We start from the raw sequence: 24,139 nt of genomic DNA, 5'->3' as shown, positions 1-24,139 counted from the left end.
CCGTCATAGCAGTCAACTTTATCACTTAGGAAATGTTCTCAAAGTTAGGCTCCCAGATGCCAGCCAAGGGCTAACCTTCATTAGTTTCAACAGGTAGTTGAAAGTGGGAGATCTTACATTGGTTCTCTCATTTAAGAAAAAAATATATTAGCTTTGAAATTCTGAAGTCTAAGAAATATGCTAGCCATGCAGTTCTTAGTTTCTTCCATAAATTTAGGAACTACACAATTCTCTTCATCCTACTTTAAACATCTATAAAACTAGCTGTTATACATATTTCCCTGCATTCCTCAGAAATCATTATTATTTGTGATTCTCCTGTTGGTTTATAAAAGAATACTTCCATTTGTATAGGCAGACTTATGGACTAAGTTCTTCCTTGGGGTGCACAGAGGAGAAACAGACGCATAACAATGACAGGGAGTTTTCTAAAATTATTGAAGTTTAGAATTTGGATTTTTCCTTTCTAGTTCAGGTATAAGGCATAATCACTTTTTAAAAAACAAAACAGAAAAAACAAAAACAAAATTCCCAACTTTTATTCTTCTTATTTTCCTATTAGGTTCATTAAGAAATTTCAACAATCCTATACTTGTTCTAGGAAAGTTAGGAAACACAGAATTACGGAAGAGCAGTATTGACATATTCTTAGGTTAAGGCAGAGACAGAAATTTCTCTAACTGCTCCTCTGCCTGCACTAGCCAATGGTAAGCAACTCTTATATTTACTCTTGTAATGGTAAGAAACTCTTGTAATTTAACCTTTTAACTGTCATGGAAGAAGCCTTTGTTCACGTCAGCAATTATTTCAAGGAGGGTAAAGGGAATTTTTTTTTTTAATATTTGTCAAGTACTCAAGAATAAAGAAAACATGTATACTATATATTCTTATGTACTAAACTCAAAATATCCTAATCTATTTTAAAATATTATTGTATGTCTGCCGTATACTAGGCCCTTGATGAGGTTCTGAGAATGCTGAAACAAAACATAGTTTATACCTTTAAGGAACTTTCCAATTAGAAGCTAAAAAGGAAGAGTAATAGTTCTTATCATAGGATGCTAAGTGCTAAAGTGGAAATCTGTGGAGGATAACATAGCACAGAGAAGAGGCACCTCAATCAGTCTGGGAGGATCAGGTGATAAGCCAACTCTCACACCCCTCACTTAGGCTGAGATTAGGAGTTGGGTAAATTAAGGAAGAAGAGTCCTGCAAGCAGGGGGAGCAGTGTATGTAATAAAAACACAAAAGGAAGGGAATATATGGTACGTTCCACATACAATAAGGTGATTCTATGGCTCCAACAAGAACAATAGAGCAGTACAGGAAAAGAAGCTGTGAAGGTAGATTAGGGGCCTATCATGAGGAATAGGACTAAGTAGTTCATACTACATTCTTAATCAAAATGTACTGAAGGATTAATATACATGCTTCAGAAAAGGCTTCCTGACATTAGGATATAGGATAGAGGACAATGTAGAATTCAGCTCAACAAACATATTGATGATAAACAGTGTTCTAAGAGCTAGAAATATAAAAATAAGTGGTAATCATCAAGGCACTTTATCAACTTTAATATATATATATACATATATGTTTCATGTATTATGTGTATGTAAAGGTATACATATATAAATGGTATGATAATATATAAGTATCCATTAATATGCATATGTTTTATATATATACAGTTGACCTTGAATAACGCAGGGGGTTAGGGTGCTGACTACCATCCCCGCCACCCCCCCCCCCGCGCTGTCAGAAATCTGCATGTAACTTTTGATTCTCCAAAAACATAACTACTGTTAGTCTACTGTTGACTGGAAACCTTACCAATAACATAAAACAATCGATTAACACATATTTTGTATGTTATATGTATTATATACTGTATTCTTTCAATAAAGTGAGCTAGAGAAAAAATGTTATTAAGAAAATTATAAGAGAAAATACATTTATATATAGTACTGTACTGTATTTATTGGGGGTAAAAATTGACATATAAGTGGACCTGTGCTGTTCAGGGGTCAACTGTACATATATTATACTTCAATGTAAAAAAGAAAAAAATGAATCATTTTAAGCAGTCAACATGCAGACTTAAGCATTAGGGATGAATTAGGGAAGCAGTCTAATGTTTATTTAGAAAACAGAATGGAAAGTAGGTGGCACCTGAATGCAGGCCACTTCTGAGTGTGATAACATAGATTCTAGATGATAACTAAGTATCTAGAATAGAAGACTGGATTGATGGTGGTACTGATGACTGAAAGGAACAGTAGAGAAGATGCAGGTTTACAGATGGGGAAATAAGATGTGTAATTAGGTTTTAGCTATCGAGTTTAGTTACCTGTGGGACACGCAGGTGAAATTGTATAATGGATGGTTACAAATATGGATTTAGAAGCTTAGGTAGAATTGTGAAGAAGAGATTATAGTTATAGATTAAAGAATAACAAATTTTATTATAGCGTTGAATAAAATAGCATTTCCAAGTTAGAGTGTATAGAGCAAAGGAGTATTTGAAGGGTAAGAGGGTGAGAGGGTGGAAATAAGACCAACCAGTTGGTCATTGGAGATTTAAAACTAAAGAATTGACTATGAAACAAGAGGAGAAACACCTATTCCTCAGAACTGGAAGGGATGAGAAAAAAAAAAACAAAACAGGTTCACACGAAGATAAGTTTGCAGATAGGAGTTGGTGGTGGCAGGAAGTTAGCAGGGTTATCATGTATCACTTATATGTGGAATCTAAAAAAGTCAAACCTATTGAAAACAGTAAAATGGTGGTTACCAGGGATTAGGAGGTGGGCATAATATTGATGGTGTTTAAGGGTTTAAACTTGTAATGAGGTAATGATTAGTGAATAAGCCAAAGAGATCTAAGGCACAGTATAATGAATATAGAAAATAATATCATACTATAATTATATAATGTGATAAATACTGCTACAGGGGCAGTCATATTACAATATGTAAATGTATCAAAGTAACACACTGTACACCTCAAACTTACACAGTGTTACATGTCAAATTTATTCAATAAAAGAAAAATAGGGTTATAATGTAAGAGTCTATTTTTTTCTGTGAAATACATGGTGAGGTCATCTGAGTGAAGTGATTTTAGGATATTCTGAGAGTGGTAGTAAAGAACTGAAATAGCTTCAGTTAAAAAATGGGAGAAGAAATATGTTGCATCCAGCATTTACCATGAATTTTTGGTGGTATCAATCCATGTTTGTTGGTCATTTTTTTCAGCAGCTTTCTTCGTATAGAAGTGGAATGAGCAGATGGCCAAATCCAGGATTAGGAGATTGCAGAGTTAAGAGTAGAAGAATGTGGATAGTGGTGGCCAGAAAGTGGGTGCAAAAGCAATTGAAATTGTGTGCTTTGAGATACAAACTAACATCAAGAAGAAGTTAATCTAGCAGTCTAATAGACTAAAACAAAAAAAGAGGGTTTATGTCTGAAGTTTCCATGAAGTGAAAGAACAGATCCAGAAGGAGTAAAAGAATGTGAGAAGTGAAAGGATTGACTGTTCGCAATGAGTTTGAATTGATGTTTAGGATTTTCTGTTTTCATAATGAGTCATGAAAGTGGGTAGCCAGAGTGGGATTGAGAAATTTTAAGAAACTCAGATTAGAGCACTTCTCCTTAAAGTGGTGACAAGATTAGGAGCATTTAGAAAGACTGTGTGAGAGAAAGAGCTGAAATTCTTGAATGTGAGAGAATGACTAGTATGTTTTAAGATAAACAGTTTTGAGGAGAGACTGGTATTAATTGCATGCCTTGTGGGTGGCCTTTTGCTTAAGTTTAAAGGAATATGGCTCAAAAGTGGCAATGATGAGGCGAGATAGTGTTTATCTTCTTGTTCTCCTACTTCCTATTTCATTGCCCAACCCCTGTGGTTTGATAGGACATTAGACAGCTTCATATGAGGGGACTGCAGAGGTATTTGTATCCTCCAGAGACAACATAATAATTCCCATTTTAAAGTGAGGTGTGCCTAGGTTACTCAGTCGGTTAAGTGTCCAACTTTGACTCAGGTCATGATCTTTCAAGTTCATGAGTTTGAGCCCCACATCGGGCTCTGTGCTGACAGCCCAGAGCCTGGAGCCTGCTTCAGATTCTGTGTCTCCCTCTCTGTCTCTCTACCCCTCCCCTGCTCACACTCTGTCTCTCTCTGCTCAAAAAATAAATAAATAAATAAATAAATAAACTTCAAAAATAAATAAATAATTAAGTGAGATACCAGTCTTTTTGAAATTCAGTTGTTTTTAGCCATTACATTTCTCTATAGTATAACGAAATAGTTCTGACATTAAGTTTTATGCTTCGATCTCATTTGTTATGCTTTTTTAAGTTAACAATTTTCTAAAATAGTTTTGTGGGAAGACCTGTATACTTCCTCCTGACATTTCTTGGGATTTTATTTTATGGAATATTTATTGTTTTTTGAATTACAGACTCAAACATACCAAGTGTAAATCACTAATTTGTTCTCATCTAACTACTCCCAGAAATGAAACTGAACTTTGAAGTAAAACCAGCTAAATATTCCTCATTTAGAATCTTTAGTAATAAGATGATATGTACAAGTTCTCAAACTTAATAGTATGAAGATAAGAGCAAAGGTTCTGAATGCTGATTTTGGTAAAGGAAATTATTACTTGATTTGATCTGGATATTTTGAGTTCAAGTGTTAGAAGATTAGGCGAAGATGGTCAGCAGGCAATTGAAGTGTGCATCTTTGAAGTAAAGCATCAGTTGAAAACACAAATTTGGGAATCATCTTCACAGAGATATTTGGAGCAATAGGAGAAGGAGCTACAAATGGGGAAAAGAATCGGGTGAGAGAGAGAAGCAAGAGGACAGCCTTGCAAAAGTTGCCTGGCATTCTGATGTCAGAAGGGCCCCAAGGGATGTGCTGTCAGTGAGCCTAGCTGCCCTTCCTAACACTGTGCTTGAAGAATTGGTCTACTGAGTGACATCAGCAAGATGGCAAACTAGGAAGTTCTAGGCCTTGTTCTTCCATGAAAACATCAAATAAACAACTACAGATTGATTGAAATAATTTTATAGGAGTTCTGGAAATCAGTGATCATCAGCAACCAAGCAAACGCCTAGTCAAGGAAAAGCCATATTCAAAACTGCAGGAAATTTCATGGCATTTCTACTTGCCCTTGACCCACTACCTGCCCAGTGTGGTATGGTGCATTTGGGAGGAAATAGCCCAATTCCTGGTTCCCTCCCTCAGGAAGGAAGGAGAAGAGTGAAACTTGTTTGAAACATCATGACCTGTCTGTGGACTGTCCAAGGGAGTGTGTTCTGTCTCATCTGACTTGGAGCTCAGAGTTGGGAATGGTAGCATAAGTTTGGGTCTCAGGCTAGAAGTCATGGAAGGCAGTGGTGGGCAATTTAGCCTGTGGAAACTGCAGGGGGACTGCAATGGACAGCTGAGTGCAAGAGATTGAAGGAAGAAGACTATAATAGAATATCTAAGATCCTAAGAAGCTGGGGTAAGACCTTTTGAGAAGCTAAGATACTTCCAGCTAGCCAGGGAAAATCAGAAACAAACAGAAACCTACACCCACTGGCCCAAACAGGATACACATTCGGCAAATACCGAGGAAGACCTTAAGGCTTTACCCTGAGCCAATCTCAAGGCTAGGGGGCCTGCTAATTAGTTTTTGTTTGTTTTCTTTTCTTTTCCTCTGACTTCTTTTTTATTATTATTACTAAATATAATTTACTGTCAAATTGGTTTCCATACAACACCCAGTGCTCATCCCAACAGGTGCCCTCCTCAATGCCCATCACCCACTGTCCCCTCTCCCCCAACCCCCATCAGCCCTCAGTTTGTTCTCAGTATTTAAGAGTCTCTTATGGTTTGCCTCCTTCCCTCTCTGTAACTTATTCCCCCCCACCACAGTCTTCTGTTAAGTTTCACAGGATCCACATATGAATGAAAACATATGGTATCTGTCTTTCTCTGCCTGATTTATTTCGCTTAGCATAATACTCTCCAGTTCCATCCACATTGCTACAAATGGCCAGATTTCATTCTTTCTCATTAGGGGCCTGCTAATTAGTGAAGGTCTTCCACACCAGGCTTTAGAGACTGGAAGAGTTTATTCACATGCCCCAGTTTTCAGTAAATTACAAGGCCTATGAAGAAACAGGGAAATGTGGCCCTTTCAAAGAATAAAATAAATTTCCAGAAACAGTTGCTGATAAACATGCATCAGACTTACTAGACAAGGACTTTAAAACACTGTCATAAATATGCTCAGAGAGCATACAAAATAAACAAAGGAGGGATGCCTGTGTGACTCAGTTGTTAAATGTCTGACTTCAGCTCAGGTCATGATCTCATGGTTCGTGAGCTCAGGCCCTGCATCAGGCTCTTTGCTGACAGTTTGGAAACTGCTTGGGATTCTCTCTCTCCCCGTCTCTCTGCCCCTTGCCCACTCGTGCTCTGTCTCACTCTGTCTCTAAAAAATAAATAAATGTTTAAAAAAAAAGTGAACTCCAAGACAGGCCATTTGAAATAATGGAGTCTGAAGAGCAAAAAGAAAAAAGTAACAAAAGTGAGCAGAGCCTAAGAGACTTAGGGGACATTATCAAGTGGGGCAATATACACATTATAGAAGAAGGTGAAGAGAGACAAATTATTTTTTAAAAATAGAAAAAAAATAGGTTATTTAAAGAAATATTAAATGATGACTTCCCAAATTTGGGGAACAACATAGATATACATATCCAAGAAGCTCAACAAATTCTATGTAGGATAAATTCAGAGTTCCCCATGTCAAACTCCATTATAACCAACTGTCAACAAAAACAATCTAGAAAGCAGCAAGAGAAAAGGAACTAACTCATTATATACAAGGGAGTCCAAATAAGACTGTCAGTGGATTTCTCAGCAGAAGTCTTACAGGCTAGAAGGCAATGGGATGACATATTTAAAGTGCTGTAAGGGGCGCCTGGGTGGCTCAGTCAGTTAAGCATCTGACTTCAGCTCAGGTCATGATCTCGCGGTTTGTGAGTTCAAGCCCTGCATCGGGCTCTGTGCTGACGGCTTAGAGCCTGGAGCCTGCTTTGGATTCTGTGTCTCCTCCTGTCTCTGCCTTTCACCTGCTCATGCTCTGTCTCTCTCTGTCTCTCAATAATAAATAAACGTTAAAAAAATTAAAAAAAATAAATAAAGTGCTGTAAGAAGAAAACCTGTTAACAAGAATTCTGTATATCTGGTAAAACTACCTGACCTAGAAGACCTGACCACTAGACCTGACCTAGAAGAAATGCTGAAGAATTGAAATGCCTTCAAGTTGAAAGGAAAGGATGCTGCATAGTAACTTGAAGCCATATGAAAATGGGTTTTCTGTAAAAGGAAATGTACAGACAAATATAAAAACTAGCATTATTGTAATTTTAGATTGTAACTCCCCTTTTTATCTTCTACAGGATTTAAAAGACAAATGTATAAAAATTACTTTAAATCTTTATTAATGGGTGAACAATATATAAAGATGTAATTTGTGATATCAGTAACAAAGTAGGGAGGTAGAGCTATAAAGTTGGAGGGTTTGTTGTATGCAGTTGAAGTTAGTTTGGTATCAACTTAAGATACTGTCATAACTTCAGGATGTTGTATGTAGTCTCAGTGGTAACCACAAAGAAGATCTACAGAATATGCACAAATGGAAAGGAGAAGACATCAAAATGTGTCACTACAAAAAACCAGCTAAACACAGAATAATGGAGGAAATGAAGAACAAAAAGCTGTAACATATACAGAAAACAAATAACAAAATGGCAAAACTAAGTACTTCCCTATTGGTAATTACTTTAAGTGTAAATGAATAAAACACCCTAATCAAAAAACATCGATTTCTAAAAACCATAAAATACCTAGGAATAAACATAACGAAAGAGGTGAAAAATCTCTACACTGAAAACTATAGAAAGCTTATGAAAGAAATTGAAGAAGATGCACAAAAATGGAAAAATATTCCATGCTCCTGGATTGGAAGAACAAACATTGTTAAAATGTTGATACTACCCAAAGCAATCTGCATATTCAATGCAACCCCTATCAAAATAACACCAGCATTCTTCACAGAACTAGAACAAACAATCCTATAATTTGTATGGAACCAGAAAAGACCCCGAATAGCTAAAGCCATCGTGAAAAAGAAAACTGAAGCTGGAGGCATCACACTCCTGGACTTCAAGACATACTACAAAGCTGTAATCATCAAGACAGTATGGTACTGGCACAAGAACAGACACTCAGATCAGTGGAACAGAGTAGAGAACATAAATGGACCCATAAAGGTATGGCCAACTAATCTTTTTTTTTTTTAATTTTTTTTTAACATTTATTTATTTTTGAGACAGAGACAGAGCATGAACAGGGGAGGGGCAGAGAGAGAGGGAGACACAGAATCTGAAACAGGCTCCAGGCTCTGAGCTGTCAACACAGAGCCCGACGCGGGGCTCAAACTCACGGACCGTGAGATCATGACCTGAGCCGAAGTCGGATGCTTAACCGACCAAGCCACCCAGGTGCCCCTGGCCAACTAATCTTTGACAAAGCAGGAAAGAGTATCCAGTGGAATAAAGACAGTCTCTTCAGCAAGTGGTGCTGGGAAAACCAGACAGCAACATGCAGAAGAATGAACCTGGACCACTTTCTTGCACCATACACCAAAAAAAAACCCTCAAAATGGAAGAAGGACTTAAATGTAAGACAGGAAGCCATCAAACTCCTCAAGGAGAAAGCAGTTAAAAACCTCTTTGACCTCAGCTGCAGCAGCTTCTTACTCAACACCTCTCCAGAGGCAAGGGAAACAAAAGCAAAAATGAACTATTGAGACCTCATCAGGGTAAAAAGCTTCTGCACCGCAAAGGAAACAATCAGCAAAACTAAAAGGCAACCAACAGAATGGGACAAGATATTTGCAAATGACATAGATAAAGGGTTAGTATCCAAAATCTATAAAGAACTTATCAAACTCAGCACCCTCCAAAAAAACAAATAATCCAGTGAAGAAATGGGAAAAAGACATGAATAGACACTTCTCCAAAGAAGACATCCAGATGGCAAGCAGACTCATGAAGAGATGCTCAACATCACTCATCATCAGGGAAATACAAATCAAAACTATAAGGAGGTACCACCTCACACCTGTCAGAATGGCTGACATTGACAACTCAGGCAGCAACAGATATTGGCAGGGATGCAGAGAAAGAAGATCTCTTTTGCACTGCTGGTGGGAATGCAAACTGGTGTAGCCCCTCTGGAAAACAGTATGGAGGTTCCTCAACAAATTAAAAATGGAACTACCCTACGACCCAGCAATTGTACTACTAAGTATTTATCCAAGAGACACAGGTATGCTGTTTCAAAGGGGCACATGCACCCCAATGTTTATAGCAGTGCTATCAACAATAACCAAAGTATGGAAAGAGCCCAAATGTCCATTGACGGATGAATGGATAAAGAAGATGTGGTATATGTGTACACACACACACACACACACACACACACACACACACACACAATGGAGTATTATGCAGCAGTCAAAAAGAATGAAATCTTGCCATTTGCAACTACTTGGTTGGAACTGGAGGGTATTATGCTAAGTGAAATTAGTCAGAGAAAGACAAATATATGACCTTATCATATGAGGAATTTAAGATACAAAACAGATGAACATAAGGGAAGGGAAGCAAAAATAATAGAAAAACAGGGAGGGGGACAAAACATAAAAGATTCTTAAATATAGAGAACAAACAGGGTTGCTGGAGGGGATGTGGGAGGGGGGATGGTCTAAATGGGTAAGGGGCATTAAGGAATCTACTCCTAATATCATTGTTGCACCATATGCTAACTAACTTGGATGTAAATTAAATAATAAATGAATTTTTTAAAAAATGGGTTAGCAGAATGGATTAAGAAATGGAATCCCACTGTGTTATCCTACACAGATAACACTGTGTGTTATCTACAAGACTCACTTTAGATTTAAGCACATACATAATAAGTTGAAAATGACAGGATGAGAGAAGATTCTATGCAAGTAGTTACCAAAATAGAACAAGGGTGTCTGTATTGACATCAGACAAAACAGACTTTACATCAGAGATTTTTATAGAAGATAAAGAGGGGCATTTCATAATGGCAAAGTTATTAGTTTGTCTAGAAGATACAGTAATTATGCACTAATCATCAGAGCTCTAAAACATATGATACAAACATTGACAGTATTAAAAGAAGAAATTACAGCTCTACAGCAGCCATCAGAGACTTTAGTACTCTATTTTCAACACTTTCAGTAATGGGTAGAACAACCAGGTTAGAAGATTAATAAGGAAAATGAGGTCTTGAACAGCATTGTAGGCCAGTTGGAACATATACAGAATACCCTACTCAACAACAGTAGAATTCGTATTTTTTCTCAAGTTCATATGGAACAGTATCCAGGATAGCCCATATGTTGGGCCATTAAAAAAGACTCAATAAATACTAAAAGATTGGAATCATACAAAGCATCTTTTCTAATCACAATAGAATGAAACTAGAAGTCAACGACAGAAGGAAAACTGGGAAACTAAAAATATGTAGAAATTAAATAGCACTGTCTAAAACAGCTAGTGGGTCAAAGAAGAAATCACAAGGGAAATTAGAAAATATCTTGAGACCAATGAAAATGAAAACAACATACCAAAATTTATGGGACGCAGTGAAAGCTCTGCCAAGAGGAAGGTTTTTAACTGTAAATACTTATCTTAGAAGAGAGATCTCAAATCAATAACCTAACTTTACACCATAGGAAACTAGACAAGAAAGCACAAACTAAATCAAAAGCTAGCAGAAAGAAGAAAATAGTAGTGATTAATAGTAATTAAAAAGCTGCCAAGAATGCCTAGTACCCAGTGGCTTCATAGTGAATTCCGCCAAACATTCAAAGAGGAATTAACACCAGTCCTTCTCATATTCTTCCAAAAATTGAACAGGATGGAACATTTCCTAATGCACTCTATGAGGCCAGCATTACCCTCATACCAAAGCTATATACACAGACACTGCAAGAAGACTGCAGACAAATTTTCTTAAGAACATTGATATAAAAATCCTCAACAAAATACTAGGAAACCAACTTCAACAGCATATTAAAATGATTTTACACCTTGACCAAGTGAGATTTATTCTTGCAATGCAAGAAAGGTGCAGCATACAAAATCAGCGTAGTACATCACTTTAACAGAATGAAGGGGGGTTACCACATGATCATTTCAATTGATGCAGAAGAAGCAGTTGACAAAATTCAACATCCTTTTATGATAAAAACACTCAATAAACCAAGAATAGAAGGAAGTATTTCAACATAATAACGGCCATTTATGAAAATCCCACAACTAACATAATAATCCATAGTAAAAGACTGAAGGCTTCTAAGATCAGGAATAAGACAAGGATATCCACTTTTGCCACTTTTGTTCAACATAGTACTGTTTCCAGTACTACCCAGAGCTATTAGACAAGAAAAACAATATCCAAATTGCAAAGGAAGAAGTAAAATTGTTTGTTTGCAGACAACTTAATCTTATATATAGAAAACTCTAAAGATTTCACCAAAACTGTTAGAACTAATGAATTCAGCAAAATTGTAGGATACAAAATCACACAAAAATTAATAACATTTCTATACATTGACATTAAACAGTGTGAAAAAATTAAGAAAGCTTCATTTGCAATATCATCAAAGTAAATAATATACTTTGGAATAAACTTAACCAAGTAGGTGACGGACTTTTACAAAACATTACTGGGAAAAATAAGACATCAACATATGGTGGAAAATTCCATGCTCATGGATTGGATTTACCTTTTACCATATACAAAAATGATCTCAAACCAGGACCTAAATGCAAGAGCTAATACTATAAAACTCTTAGAAGAAATCATAAGGGGAAAGCTTCATAACATTGAATTTGGAAGTGATTTCTTGGATATGACCCCAAAAGATCAGGCAACAAAAGGAAATTAGGTAACTTGAACTTCATCAAAATTGAAACTTTTGTGTATCAAAGGATACTATCAACAGAGTGAAAAGGCATCCCAAGGAAGGTGAGAGAACAGGCGTGCTTGGTTGGCTCAGTCAGTTAAGCATCCAACTTTGGCTCTGGTCAAGATCCCACAGTTCATGGGTTCAGGCCCTGCATCAGGCTCTGTGCTGACAGCACAGAGCCTGGAGCCTGCTTCAGATTCTGTGTCTCCCTCGCTCTCTGCGCCTCCCCCACTAGCACTTGCTTGCTCGCTCTCTCTCAAAAAAAAAAAAAAAAAAAAAAAAAAAAATGAATACACATTAAAAAAATAAAGTATTTGCAAATTGTATATCTGATAAGGAGTTGATATCTAGAATATATAAAGAACTCCTACAACTGAACAACAACAACAACAAAATAATCTGAATAAAAAATAAGCAAGGATATGAATAGACATTCTCCAAAGAAATTATAAAATGACCTGTAAGCACATGAAGTGATCCTCAACATCATTAGCAGTTAGGGAAATGCAAATCAAAACCACAATGAGATACAACTTCATACCCAACTTCCTTCAAAGATGTGGAGAAGTTAGAATTCTTATACATTGCTGATGGGAATGTAAGATGGTGTAACCACTGTGGGAAATGTATAGTATTTCCTCAAAAAAATAAACATAGGATTACCATATGACCTAGTAGTTCCACCTCTGGCTATGTACCCCAAAGAATTGAAAGCAGGGACTCAAAAGAGATATTTGTACATCCTAACATCCGTGTTGATAGCAATCTTTGTAAGTCAGAAGGTGGAAGCAACCCAGATGTCCATGGATGGATGAATGGATAAACAAAATGCAATATATACATATAATGGAATTTATACAGCCTTTAAAAAGAAGGAAATTCTGACACACAGTATAACATGAATTAACCTTGAAGATATGCTAAGTGAAATAAGCTAGTCACAAAAGGACATGTTTATGTATGATTCTACTTACATGAGTTACCTAGTCAGATTATAGAGATAGAAAGTAGTAGGGTGATTCCTAGAAGCTGAGGGAAGGGAATGGGGAATTAGTGTTTAAAAGATACAGAGTTTCAGTTGAGGAAGATGAAAAAGTTCTGGAAATAGTTTGTGGTGATGATTACACCACATTGTGAGTGTTACTTAATGTCACAGAACTGTACACTGAAAAATAGTTAAAATGGCAAATTGTACATATATATTTTACCACAACTTTAAAAAATCTGTTGCAAAAAAAGAAAAGAACTGGTGTGGCCTAGATTCTCTTACTAGATACGTTTTATTGCTATGCTATTCATCTATACAAACTCACCAGCCTTTCACCACTTAGTTGTCCATACTCCAAGCCAGTTTTTCTCATAGTGTTTCTGTGAAGAAGTACACTTTAAGGCTCTTCTCGGGGCCTAGGTGGCTCCACTGGTTGAGCATCTGACTCTTGAGTTTGGCCCAGATCATGATCGCAAAGTCGTGGGATCAAACCCCACATCAGGCTCCATGCTGAGTGTGGACCCTGCTTAAGATTCTCTCTCTCCCTCTCCCCTGCTCATGCACATGTGCTCTCTCTCCCTCTCTGTCTCTTACATGAAAAAATAATAAAATTTTAAAGACTCCTCTTTAAGAAGTCAGTGTGCTACATCCATTTAAGAGCATTCGGTCAAAAAAAAAAAAAAGCATTCGGTCAAGCAAAGACATCCAACTATTACAAATTAATGAAGGAAACAAAGACAAATAAGGGCAAGTAAGTGATTTTTAAAATATTGCTGGCTGAAATTACAAAAGCAGCACATGCTTATTGAAAAAAATGCAAGTAATTCAGGATATACAGAACGTAAAGTGATTGTCTTTTCCCTTACTCTCCAAGGGTAAGCATTGTTAGTAATGTGATATATATTCTTTCCGAACATGTGAATCATATTTTTTTAAATGGAATGGTGCTGATCTGTAAAAGGTTAAATTTTTTCAAAAATGTCTTTATCTTCACCATCATCATCACTAAGATTTATCAAAGCTATGTTTACCAGAGTGCTTTATACAGTCATCTAATTTAATCATTATACAAATCTGGTGAGGAAGTATTATTTTCATTTTTTCAGATGAGGAAAAGAAAGTGCAGAGAGGTGAAGTAGCTTGCCCACAACCACACATCTAATGAGTAATAAAGGTGGTAGAACTGTGATTTGACCATAAATTTTACAAGTATCAAATAACTTTGTATGTAAATCCTCCTAGCTCTGCAAAGTAAGCATTGTTAGCCCATTTTCAAATGAAGAAATTGAGACTCAGAAATAAGTTAATTTTTTTATGCAAAGTGGCAGAATGTGTACTGAAACTAGGTTTATCTAAATCCAGAGGCCACATTTATTTTACTAACCTAGCAAATCACAGCCCATTCCAGGTACTCAAAGTGTTCTTCCCATTACTATGAATAATCTAATTTGGCTTCCTATTTTCTTGGATAAATCCTTACTTTGTGTTTAATACATCTCTTATGAAAAGAAGCTGGGGAGTATAAGGCTTACTGTTCGTATTTCTTTCATTCATTCTACAATTTATGATGTGCCAGGTACATAATAAATGCTAGGGATTACAAGATAAATAAAACAGATCATAGACTTAAAGGGTTCACAATCTGATATTGCTTCTTCTGTTTGTTGCCTTGTATAAGCCTTCATATGTACCCATGCTAAGAGGTCTTCTGATTTTTTCCAAAGTAGAGTGATGTTTTGATCATAGTAGCCCCTAACATGGGCAACTTTTAATATGCTTACAGAATAAGAGAAGAAACTATTAAATAGAACAGTGGTAGAGTTGGCTTGGTCCTTGAATCAGTTACTGTACAGGGTAACTAATTCAAGAGACCAGGAAGTACTGTGTTTAAATAAGATAAAAGTTTGTCCTCTCGTGCAACAGTCCAGAGTAGCCAGGGATAGTGGGGCAGCTCTACCATCCTTAAAATATGGTTTCCCCCTCTGGAATCACAGCGGCCATTCTACTTGTTAACATTTCCCTGCCAGTGAGAACAGAAAGAAACAGTGAAAAGCAGACAGCTTTCTTTTAATAATGTGGTCCAAAATTTGTACAGGTCACTTCTGTTCACATCCTGTTAGCCAGAACTTAGTCATATGGTCATATGGCTAGTAAATGTATTCTCTAGCTGGATGACCATGTGCACAGGTAAAAGTCTATATTACTAAAAGAAAAACCGAGAAGGTATATGAGGGAATAACTAGCAGTCTTTGCCACACATTTTGACTAACTAGGCTAAGGTTTCAAATATCACAAGAGTCTATAATGTGGACTTAAATATTTAATCGACTGTATTACTTATACCAAGTTGCTTCTGATCCATTTCTGCCACCGTTCTGTGGAAGAAACCAAATATATTTAATAAAGACTTAAGTACCCTCTATTGCTTATTTGACCATCTTTCCAAGAGAAGTATCAGTAATAAGTAATTTAAAAATCTGAAAATTTTAAAACTGATTGCCATTTAAAAATCAGATTACAGTATTCATAAATGATTAAGTTTCAGAAAACTTCCTAGAGCGGGTCTCCTGCTTTCCCCAAGATCTTTGCATTATGTAAAAAGAAAACATAAATCTCCTTTGTTGAAAGAGAAATGTGGAAAAAAATGTATTTGTCTTTTCTTGCCTGTTCTTGGTTAAAAGTGAAAAATCAACAATGTCTTATGTGGGAAGGTAAAAATCTCCTTAATTATAAGATAGTTCAGGTGCTTACAAACGAAATTTCCTTTCTTTGTACTGCTAAGAAAGGTGAAGGATACAGAATACTTAAAACCATCCTGTTTGCTAAGTAAAGATCCTCACTCACTAACCAGTCAGTCAATGATGAAGGCCTCAAATAAGACTAAATTTGACTGTGCACTTTTTGTCATAAATTATAGAGCCAAACATTTTTCCAACAACAATGTTAAACCATTAAGGACTGTGTTGTCAGATTGCTTTATTCTAGAGCTAGTCTTGACCCATCTGAAATGTAAAGTGTCAGGCTTATGTTACCTGTAAAAGCTGGTAGACTATGTTTACTAAAGCATAATGTGCCTTTATTATAGGTAGTACTTTATTTAAAAATCCTTTATTTTCACTTAAGATGTGAATGGCCTCATTGTTTACCACCCTTCTTTTTTTCCTTTCTTTGTTCCCCAAAATCTCTGTGTAAAGTGTCAGTGGAAATGGAGCAATTTACTCTTCTTTCTTTCTACGGAAGCTACTGGTATTAGAATAAAGGTGCTTCTGCTGTTTCTGACTGAAGTTTTATTTCCTCTATTGTACATTGTCAGTACGTTGCCATAGACTCATTTTCTACCTATCAAAATTTAAAATATTTGTATCCTTTGTTCCAGGTTTTTATTTCCAGAAATACGTTCTGTCAAAACTTTTAGACAGGCATGCTAAGGTAGAAGTTCAAGAAGTTATGTTAATAATTAGGAATGTTTAAATTATGATACCCATTCAAAGATATTGTGAGCACCTACTCAGTATATTGTGTCAGGAACTGTTCTAAGTACTGGGTCCACCATGATAAGCATACACGCTGTCTGCTTCGTGGAATGGTGGCACATCTAGTAAAGAATAGACTAGTCAAATAATCTCATAAATGTGAATTTTCGTGGTGCCTGGGTGGCTCAGTTGGCTAAGCAGCCGACTTCAGTCAGGTCATGATACTGCGGTTTGTGGGTTCGAGCCCTGCCTCAGGGTCTGTACCAACAGCTCAGAGCCTGGAGCCTGCATCACATTCTGTGTCTCCCTCTCTCTCTCTCTGCCCTCCCCCTTCTCTCTCTCTCTCTCTCTCTCTCTCTCTCTCAAAAATAACTAAACATTTAAAAAATTATTTTTAAATAAATGTGAAATTTCAAACTCTGGTAAGTATTAGGAAGAAAAGTAAACTGTTGTTAGAACATCTGTTAGGGAGTTGACCTAATCTAGGAGATCAGAGAAGATAATATTTATGAAGTGATTTTTGAAAGGACAGGTTTGAGGTACTTTCCAAGTAAACAAACTGTGTTACAATGACTCATTGGCCTGAAGAATTGAAAGTATAAGAGAAAAGTGCAATAAGAATCAGGGACAAAACTATGTAGGCTCTTTAGAGGCCATGTTGAGGATTTTTGATTCTTTATTTTGAAAACATTAGGAAACCATTTAAGACATTTATGAGGGAAGGGTGAGAGAACCCAGTGGGTGTTATGATTATATTTGCATTTTGCAAAATACATAATGGCTGCAGTTTAGACAGTGGATTGGCTGCTACACTTAGGGAGAGCAGTAAGGCTATTGCAGTAGTCTATTAAGGATGTGATGGCTTGAATGGTGATGGCTACATTGAAGATAAAAAAGTGGACAAATTTGAGAGATATTCAGTATTAAAATTGACACTTGGTAATGGATTGGCTATAGAACAAGTAGATGTCAAGGATGGTTATAGCTTTCCAGATGGATAGTGGTGCCCTGTACTGAAAGAAGGAATGCAAAGGACCTGATTTTCCCAGGGGCTGGGGTGGTAGGAGGGAGAAGGAGATGTTGGAGGGAAAAGATCGTCAATTTTGAATATGTAAAATTTAAAATGCTTTCCCGGCAGCACTTGGCGACATAGATCTAGAAGAGAGACCTAGAAATCCCAGAGAAGTCTGGGCTAGAAGGAGATATTTGAGAGTCTGGAGTATAACCTGCCACTTGGGATGATATTGCTTAAGGGGAGCCTATATAGCAAAAAGAGGACCTTGCTAGAATATACTAGCACAATATACTAGAATATACCTTGCTAAATATACTCACGTGATCTGCCATGGTGGTTATTTAGGGTCTTGGGCTTTGGTGGTCAGGCAAAACCTGGATTAAAATCCCAGCTCCACTGCCTACTAAGAAACTTTGGCCAGGTTTTTTTGTACCTCTTTGTGCTTCAGTTTTCTCACCTGTAAAATGTAGGAAATAACTGCCTCAGAAGATTAGTCAGTTTAACAGCTAAAATGAAATAAAGGTCTCTGATTTTGGTGCATAGTAAGTATTCGGTGAAATGATCATATGATGATCGTGTATTGTTGAAAATTTTGATTGTGGAACAGTTCACAGTTTTTAAGAAGTAGAATACATATACATGTGCACGGAAGTTCCCAAAGGATATAGACCAAAGCATCAGTAGTTACCTCTGAGGAGGAATGAAAGGCATAGTAAAGGGAAAGACTTACTCTTTACCTTGTACATGTGGGGTTTTGTGGTGGTAGTGATAGTAGACATTTTGTTTTGTGCATTTTCTCAACAAATGTGCCACTTTTGTAATTTTTAACAGCCATTAATGGTTCCGTAATCATTTTTGACTATTTTTTCTCTTTGTAAACTTTGAACAACCAGGGCTCTTAGTTTTTTTGCTTGACAGAATGTTTTTGATTCAATGGAGGTACCATACTGCTTTCTCAAAAAGAAACTTCTGAATCCTGGGTTACAATGAACTAGAAGATAGACTGAGAAAACTGGCTTAGAGCATGGGGAAGTTGTGTGGTAAGTCTGGTGACAAATTGTCCATGTTCAGGGGTAATAGAGCTACATGCTATGGTAACAGGTATTATGTAGATACCTTGCTCATTATTAAAAGAAAGGAACTAACATTTGCAAAGAGCTTAGTATGTACCACATAATTTATACATGTCATTTCCTTCAGTCCTTCAAGTAAATACCATTTTCATTTCAGGAAGAGAGAAACCAAACCTCAAAAAGGCTAATAAGTAATCAGAACCAAAACAAGATTGCAAAATAAAAATAGCTTGTCATAGTTTACCATTTGGCATGCTGAGAAATTGGTGGCAGCACTGAGTAGTAGATATTCACATTGATAATTTGGTCTGTCAAATTGCAGGTCTAGGTAAGACTTGATGCCAGGAGGATGGGGGAGGGCAGGGTTTATAACCTAGTTATAATAAGAAAATATAGCAGAGAATGGTTGAAGAATAGGCTGTATAAATCAGGATCTCTGAGTTGCTAATCCTATACAATTTTTTTTTTAACTTGAAGTTGATGTTTAGTTTACCCAGAGTTTCAAGATAAAACAGTTTGTGTTCAAAGTGCTGTGTATTGAGACAGTTATTATTTAATTGTCTTCCTTCAAGAACTGTGGAGCTTCCGTATTGAGAACATTTGTGGTAGCGTTCTACAAAGCTTTTGTTCTCTTTGTTAATCTTGGAACAGTCTGAAAGATTTTTACATTGAGATTCTTTTTTGTTTTAATCCATTCAATTTATTAAATTCCTCTTCTTCTTATACCTGAAGGAAAACAGTGGTATTTTTCAGAATATTGAGATTAGTTTTTAAGGATGAAAAGAGATAATGTTTGACCTTTAGCAAGTATCATCAATGACGTAAGGGTACTTGAACTTTTTTCCCTCATCTAGGAAATAAGTGCTTTGAAAAATATTTTAAAAATGAGAATTTTCAGTGTCAGCAATAGGGAAAAAAACAATTTATAGAACTCTTTTAATATTTATAAAACACATGAAAACTTGAGCAGCTGTATATCCAAAATTATAGAGAATATGCTGCCTTAGCTTTAAAGGTAGATTGAAATTTCCCTGGATAAAGGGACAGTTCTAAAGATAATCTTTTTGCTTTGTTTATGATAATCAAGGAAGGCATGTATGGACAACCATTTTTAATAAATTTAAAATGTATACCATACTTGATCAGCATTGTTTTCAGCTTTGCTTTTGAACACTAAGAAAGAATACAGAGTGCATTATGGCACAAATACCTAAGTACCTGTTTACCTCTTCAGATACTGGTAGACCACTTGTTTTGCTAGTCTTTGGAATTGGAAGGAGTGTCAAATACACAGAAGCCAGAGTCATCTTGGCCAGATGGTGTTTGATACAGATGGATGGTTAGTTGTCATGCAGATCTCCTAGTTGGTAACTTGTTGCTGCCATCTGACTCAAAGAATCATTCACACACACTGGCTGTCAAAAGCATCTTCTCTTCTGTCTGTTTTAGCTGTCATGTCTGTGCTCTGTACAGACGTGTTGACAAGACATTGCTGTTGTACATTTTCAATGTGGTTGTTAGTGATTTTTCTGTTTTGTGGGATCTTTGATCGGGCTGGAATGTACTTGGTTTGTAATTGTGTTGTTTTTTAAAAAATACTGTGACAGTGCAACAATTATCTGACCTTTTAAAAGGACTTTTCAGGTTATAAGTTTATTCAGATCTGTTCAGTGAACAAAAAGCATTTAATAAAAAGGAAAGAAACCTTCCTGTTTCAGTTTCCAAATATAACAAATAAACTGAATTCTACTGGTTATTTCTGAATTTGAATCAGTATCTTCTTGTGGACTCTCCATCTTGTAGCCTTGTGGTCAAAATCTTTATACTATTTTCTGAGTATGTATTTTCTTTTCTTGAAATGGTACCTTTTTTTCTGATGGTAAAAGCTTCCCTTTTTCTCCCCCCGCCCCCCCCCAAAAAAAGAGAAAGAAAAGATCTTCAGACATTGCCTATCTTTTGCACCCATTTTCTCAAACTTAATTTCCTTTTCTCTTATTCACCTAGTGACCTGTCTCCTATTTTTCCTGTTTCCCTTATAAAGTATAAGCAAAGCCTTTCTCCATTCTTTCAGGTAACTTCTTAAGTTATTTCTGAAGTCTATTTCTCTGATAATTAACAACTTAATTAACAACTTAAAGTCTATTTATTCAACTAATACTTAGCATCTCAAAATGTGCCACTCTGCTATACTCTAGAGATACCAGAAGAAAATAGTCTCTGCTCTTGAAGAGGTCATAGTCTAAAGTGAAATCAGAAGTATAGATAATGAGACTAGAATACTATAATTGCTTTAAGTATGTGGAAAAAGCAGTAAGAGAACAAGGGCCATTGCTCTTCTTTTCCCCTGCTGTATTTCCAGAATATCAGTTTTTAATTTATTACAGAATTTGCTTGAGTTTATAAAGTACTTTATTAAGTGGTTTAAGAAATAGTTCAAAACTTTAACTTGAAAAAGTTGTTGATTTTTCCCATCCAGTGACTACATTTTCAGCATTATTCGTTTATTATAATATTTTATATGCAGGTATGCTAAAGTATGTTTTTAAGCCAGAGATAAAAGATGAATATTACCTGGCAGAACCTTCTGACTTGGTTCCAAAAGAAAATACGAGTCCTTTGGTTTTCCATGCAGGTGGGGAAAAAATATATAGTAGAAAGAGAATAGGCTGAAGTTTGAATCACTTACACACTCATTCTGGGCCTATCTCTAACTTGCTAAGTTTTTTATACTGGTTACTTAGTGTCTGGATAATAGAATATTTTTACCTATCAAAACATAGTGATGAAAGAATGAGCAATTATTGGTTAGTATTTATGAAGAGCTTTGAGTTCTTTGGAAAAAGCCGTAAATACACAGAAGTAGATAGTGAGGAAGTAACATCAGCATGTTTGCTGATTCCTCAGCCTGGTAGCTCTGTGCAGCCCAGGTAAATTTAGGTATTACAGAATTTGCTATAGACATTTAAATCCTCCTTTCAGTCAGCCAACTCACTCTTTCTAGGGACTTGGGCATAAATTTATCTAGGAAAGAGATGTCTTGTCCTGAGAGGCATGGCCCTAGACTGGATTTTGGTATTTAAGGTTTAGTTCTGAGACTCATAATCGTAGGATATGTGATCCATATGGATTAACAAGATACATTCTTCTATTTGCAATAATAGTTTGGATTCCTTTTTTTTTTTTTAACTTGGATTCTTTATTTCCATTATTTTTTTTTTCAACAAGCATGTACTAAATATCTCCTATGTATAAGTTACTTTGCAAAGTTTAATGGGAGTATCAAGTCCTATAACACTACCCTCAGGCAACATGTAAAGAAAATGAACCACCTAAGTTACTTATCAGCTCTGTCAGTTACTCTTCTTTGAAGTGTATTACTTATAAAATTTCACCTTTTGTTTGGCAAAATGTGGTATTTTGCTTTAATTTCCTAAGCTAATATATTTTGGGAATCTAGGAACCGCTATATAATTTATAAAGAACTTTAAGCTTACTGGTCTCTGAAAAGAATAATTTCATTAATTTTGAACTCTGAATTAAAAAAAAATTCAAAATCTAATACTTAGTATGTACTGAAGGACATTCCAAGATTATTAGGACCTTCTTTTATATTCAGGGAATTTACAATTTAGTCATTTATTGTTGCACCAGTGATAAAAATTGATAAAGAATTCTCTGTTATTTGTTGGTGATAATTTTTTAAGACTTTGTACTAATTTGGTAATTGTAATGTAGCATTTTCAAATTTGCTTGAAGGTTTGTTAACATCTATATTCTCTAATGCAAACTGCTGTCTTTTTTCATTGCGTAATTTTCACAGCCACTGCAATAAAATAGCAAGATGAATGGATTAAAAATATAAGGGAAATTATGATATTTAAGATATCCAGTAAGGATTAAGCACATATTCTCTTGCTTCTTAAAACTTAATCTGAGAAAATAAGTTTTTGGTCAGTATAATTTTGTAATTTGTACTCATTCCTTTAATTTTCATAGGGTTTTAGTCAGAGCTACTTTCTTTGTGATTTTATACCCTAAGTATAAATTCAAAAGTGTTTTTACTTAAGAGACGTGAAATGTTAACATTTTTTAAGTTACAGGTATTTTTATACAGTGGCATAGAATGATAGAATGAATCCATTTTGTCATTCATGCTTTTTTCGTTGCTGCCATTAAGAACTGAATCCTAAATTACAATTTTTATCCTAACTGAAAGACCAAGAGTTGAACTATTAACTGAAATTTCTCTAATTAAAGTGACTTTTTAAATTTTACAGTGTTTTAAGTCAGTGATGTTTATAATGATTATTACTGTATTGTTGGATCCAGTTTTTGGCTCACAAATAACATGCTCACTACCTGGGAAATGGCAATAGGGCAAACCATATCTATATGTAATTCTTAATGGACAGTAGATGTATGTACACACATCTGTCAGTAAATACAAGGCTGAATGGTTTTTATGTCCACAGACTGAGAACTATGAGCAGAGAATACGTGAGCAACAGGAACAGCTGTCACTTCAACAAACTATTATTGACAAGCTGAAATCACAGTTACTTCTTGTGAATTCCAGTCAAGGTATCTTCATATTTATTTTTTACGTATTTCTTAAACCTCTTGAAGAACAGAAAGATGGAAATCAAGTGTTTCTATTTTATTTCTCCATTGTTTCTCAGTAGTTCTGATATTTTAATGATTGCGGTGCAGTTACATGTTTTCATTTATGAAATGAGTACTTGCCAGGGTGTGGGAAAATGAACATTCTTGTAGAACTCTGTGTTGATAAAACTTCTTAGAGGGTAATTTGCCAGTAAGTAGTGAAAGCTTTCTTAAATGTCTGTGCCTTTTAAACAAAAAATTCAAGTCCTAACCATATGCCATAAGAAAATGTGTGTTCAAATACTCAAAGATACATATGTAAGGATGCTTATCACAGTATAACTTCTAATAATGAAACATTAGATATAATGAAATGTTCAACAGTTAAATTATAGTCTTTCATATAATCATCAGCTGTGTAGAAAAAGCGATGATAATAGATGTTAACTTACTAACATGAGACATGTTCATTATATATAGGAAAGAACAAAGCAACAAAAAAGATTCTTGTATGAATTTATATGTATTGGAAAAGAAAAACTGTGATAAAATATAAACTAAAATTTTGACAGGAATAATTCACAGGTCATAAAGGTTGTGAGCAGCTTTTATTTATTTATTTATTTTTGGTATGTCTGCATTTTCTAATTTTCCTATAATAAGTATGGAGTAGTTATGCAAATGATTGTCTTAAACAAGAAGTGCATACCTGAAAATCCTGCTTGTTGATGGTAGGCCTCAAAGAGCTTCTAGTTTTCTAGATTCTACATAGTTTTTATACCACTGATTTGGGGAGTGTAGGAGTTTTGTGGGAATGGAAAAAATCTAAATGGGCAAATTTAAGTTGTCAAGGTAATTTTTATCTTAAGAATTTCTGAAACTCATAGTTTAAAATTTCTTTAAAATTA

General features: G+C 35.6%; 1 protein-coding gene across 6 annotated transcripts in view; it reads left to right on the top strand.

The window, feature by feature from the left end:
* The window catches only part of TANK (TRAF family member associated NFKB activator), a 94,236-nt gene that overhangs the window by 37,761 nt on the left and 32,336 nt on the right, over positions 1-24,139 (top strand). For all 6 annotated transcript variants that reach the window (XM_078451209.1, XM_078451206.2, XM_078451207.2 and 3 more), the window contains exon 3: positions 23,102-23,210. In XM_078451209.1, coding sequence (XP_078307335.1) covers positions 23,102-23,210 — 109 coding nt within the window. The remainder of the gene's footprint in view (positions 1-23,101; positions 23,211-24,139) is intronic.

The sequence above is a fragment of the Panthera onca genome, chromosome C1 (assembly GCF_046562875.1).
Source record: "Panthera onca isolate mPanOnc1 chromosome C1, mPanOnc1 haplotype 2, whole genome shotgun sequence".
NCBI classification, from domain to species: Eukaryota; Metazoa; Chordata; class Mammalia; order Carnivora; family Felidae; genus Panthera; species Panthera onca.
This window is presented reverse-complemented; position numbering and strand designations above follow the sequence as displayed.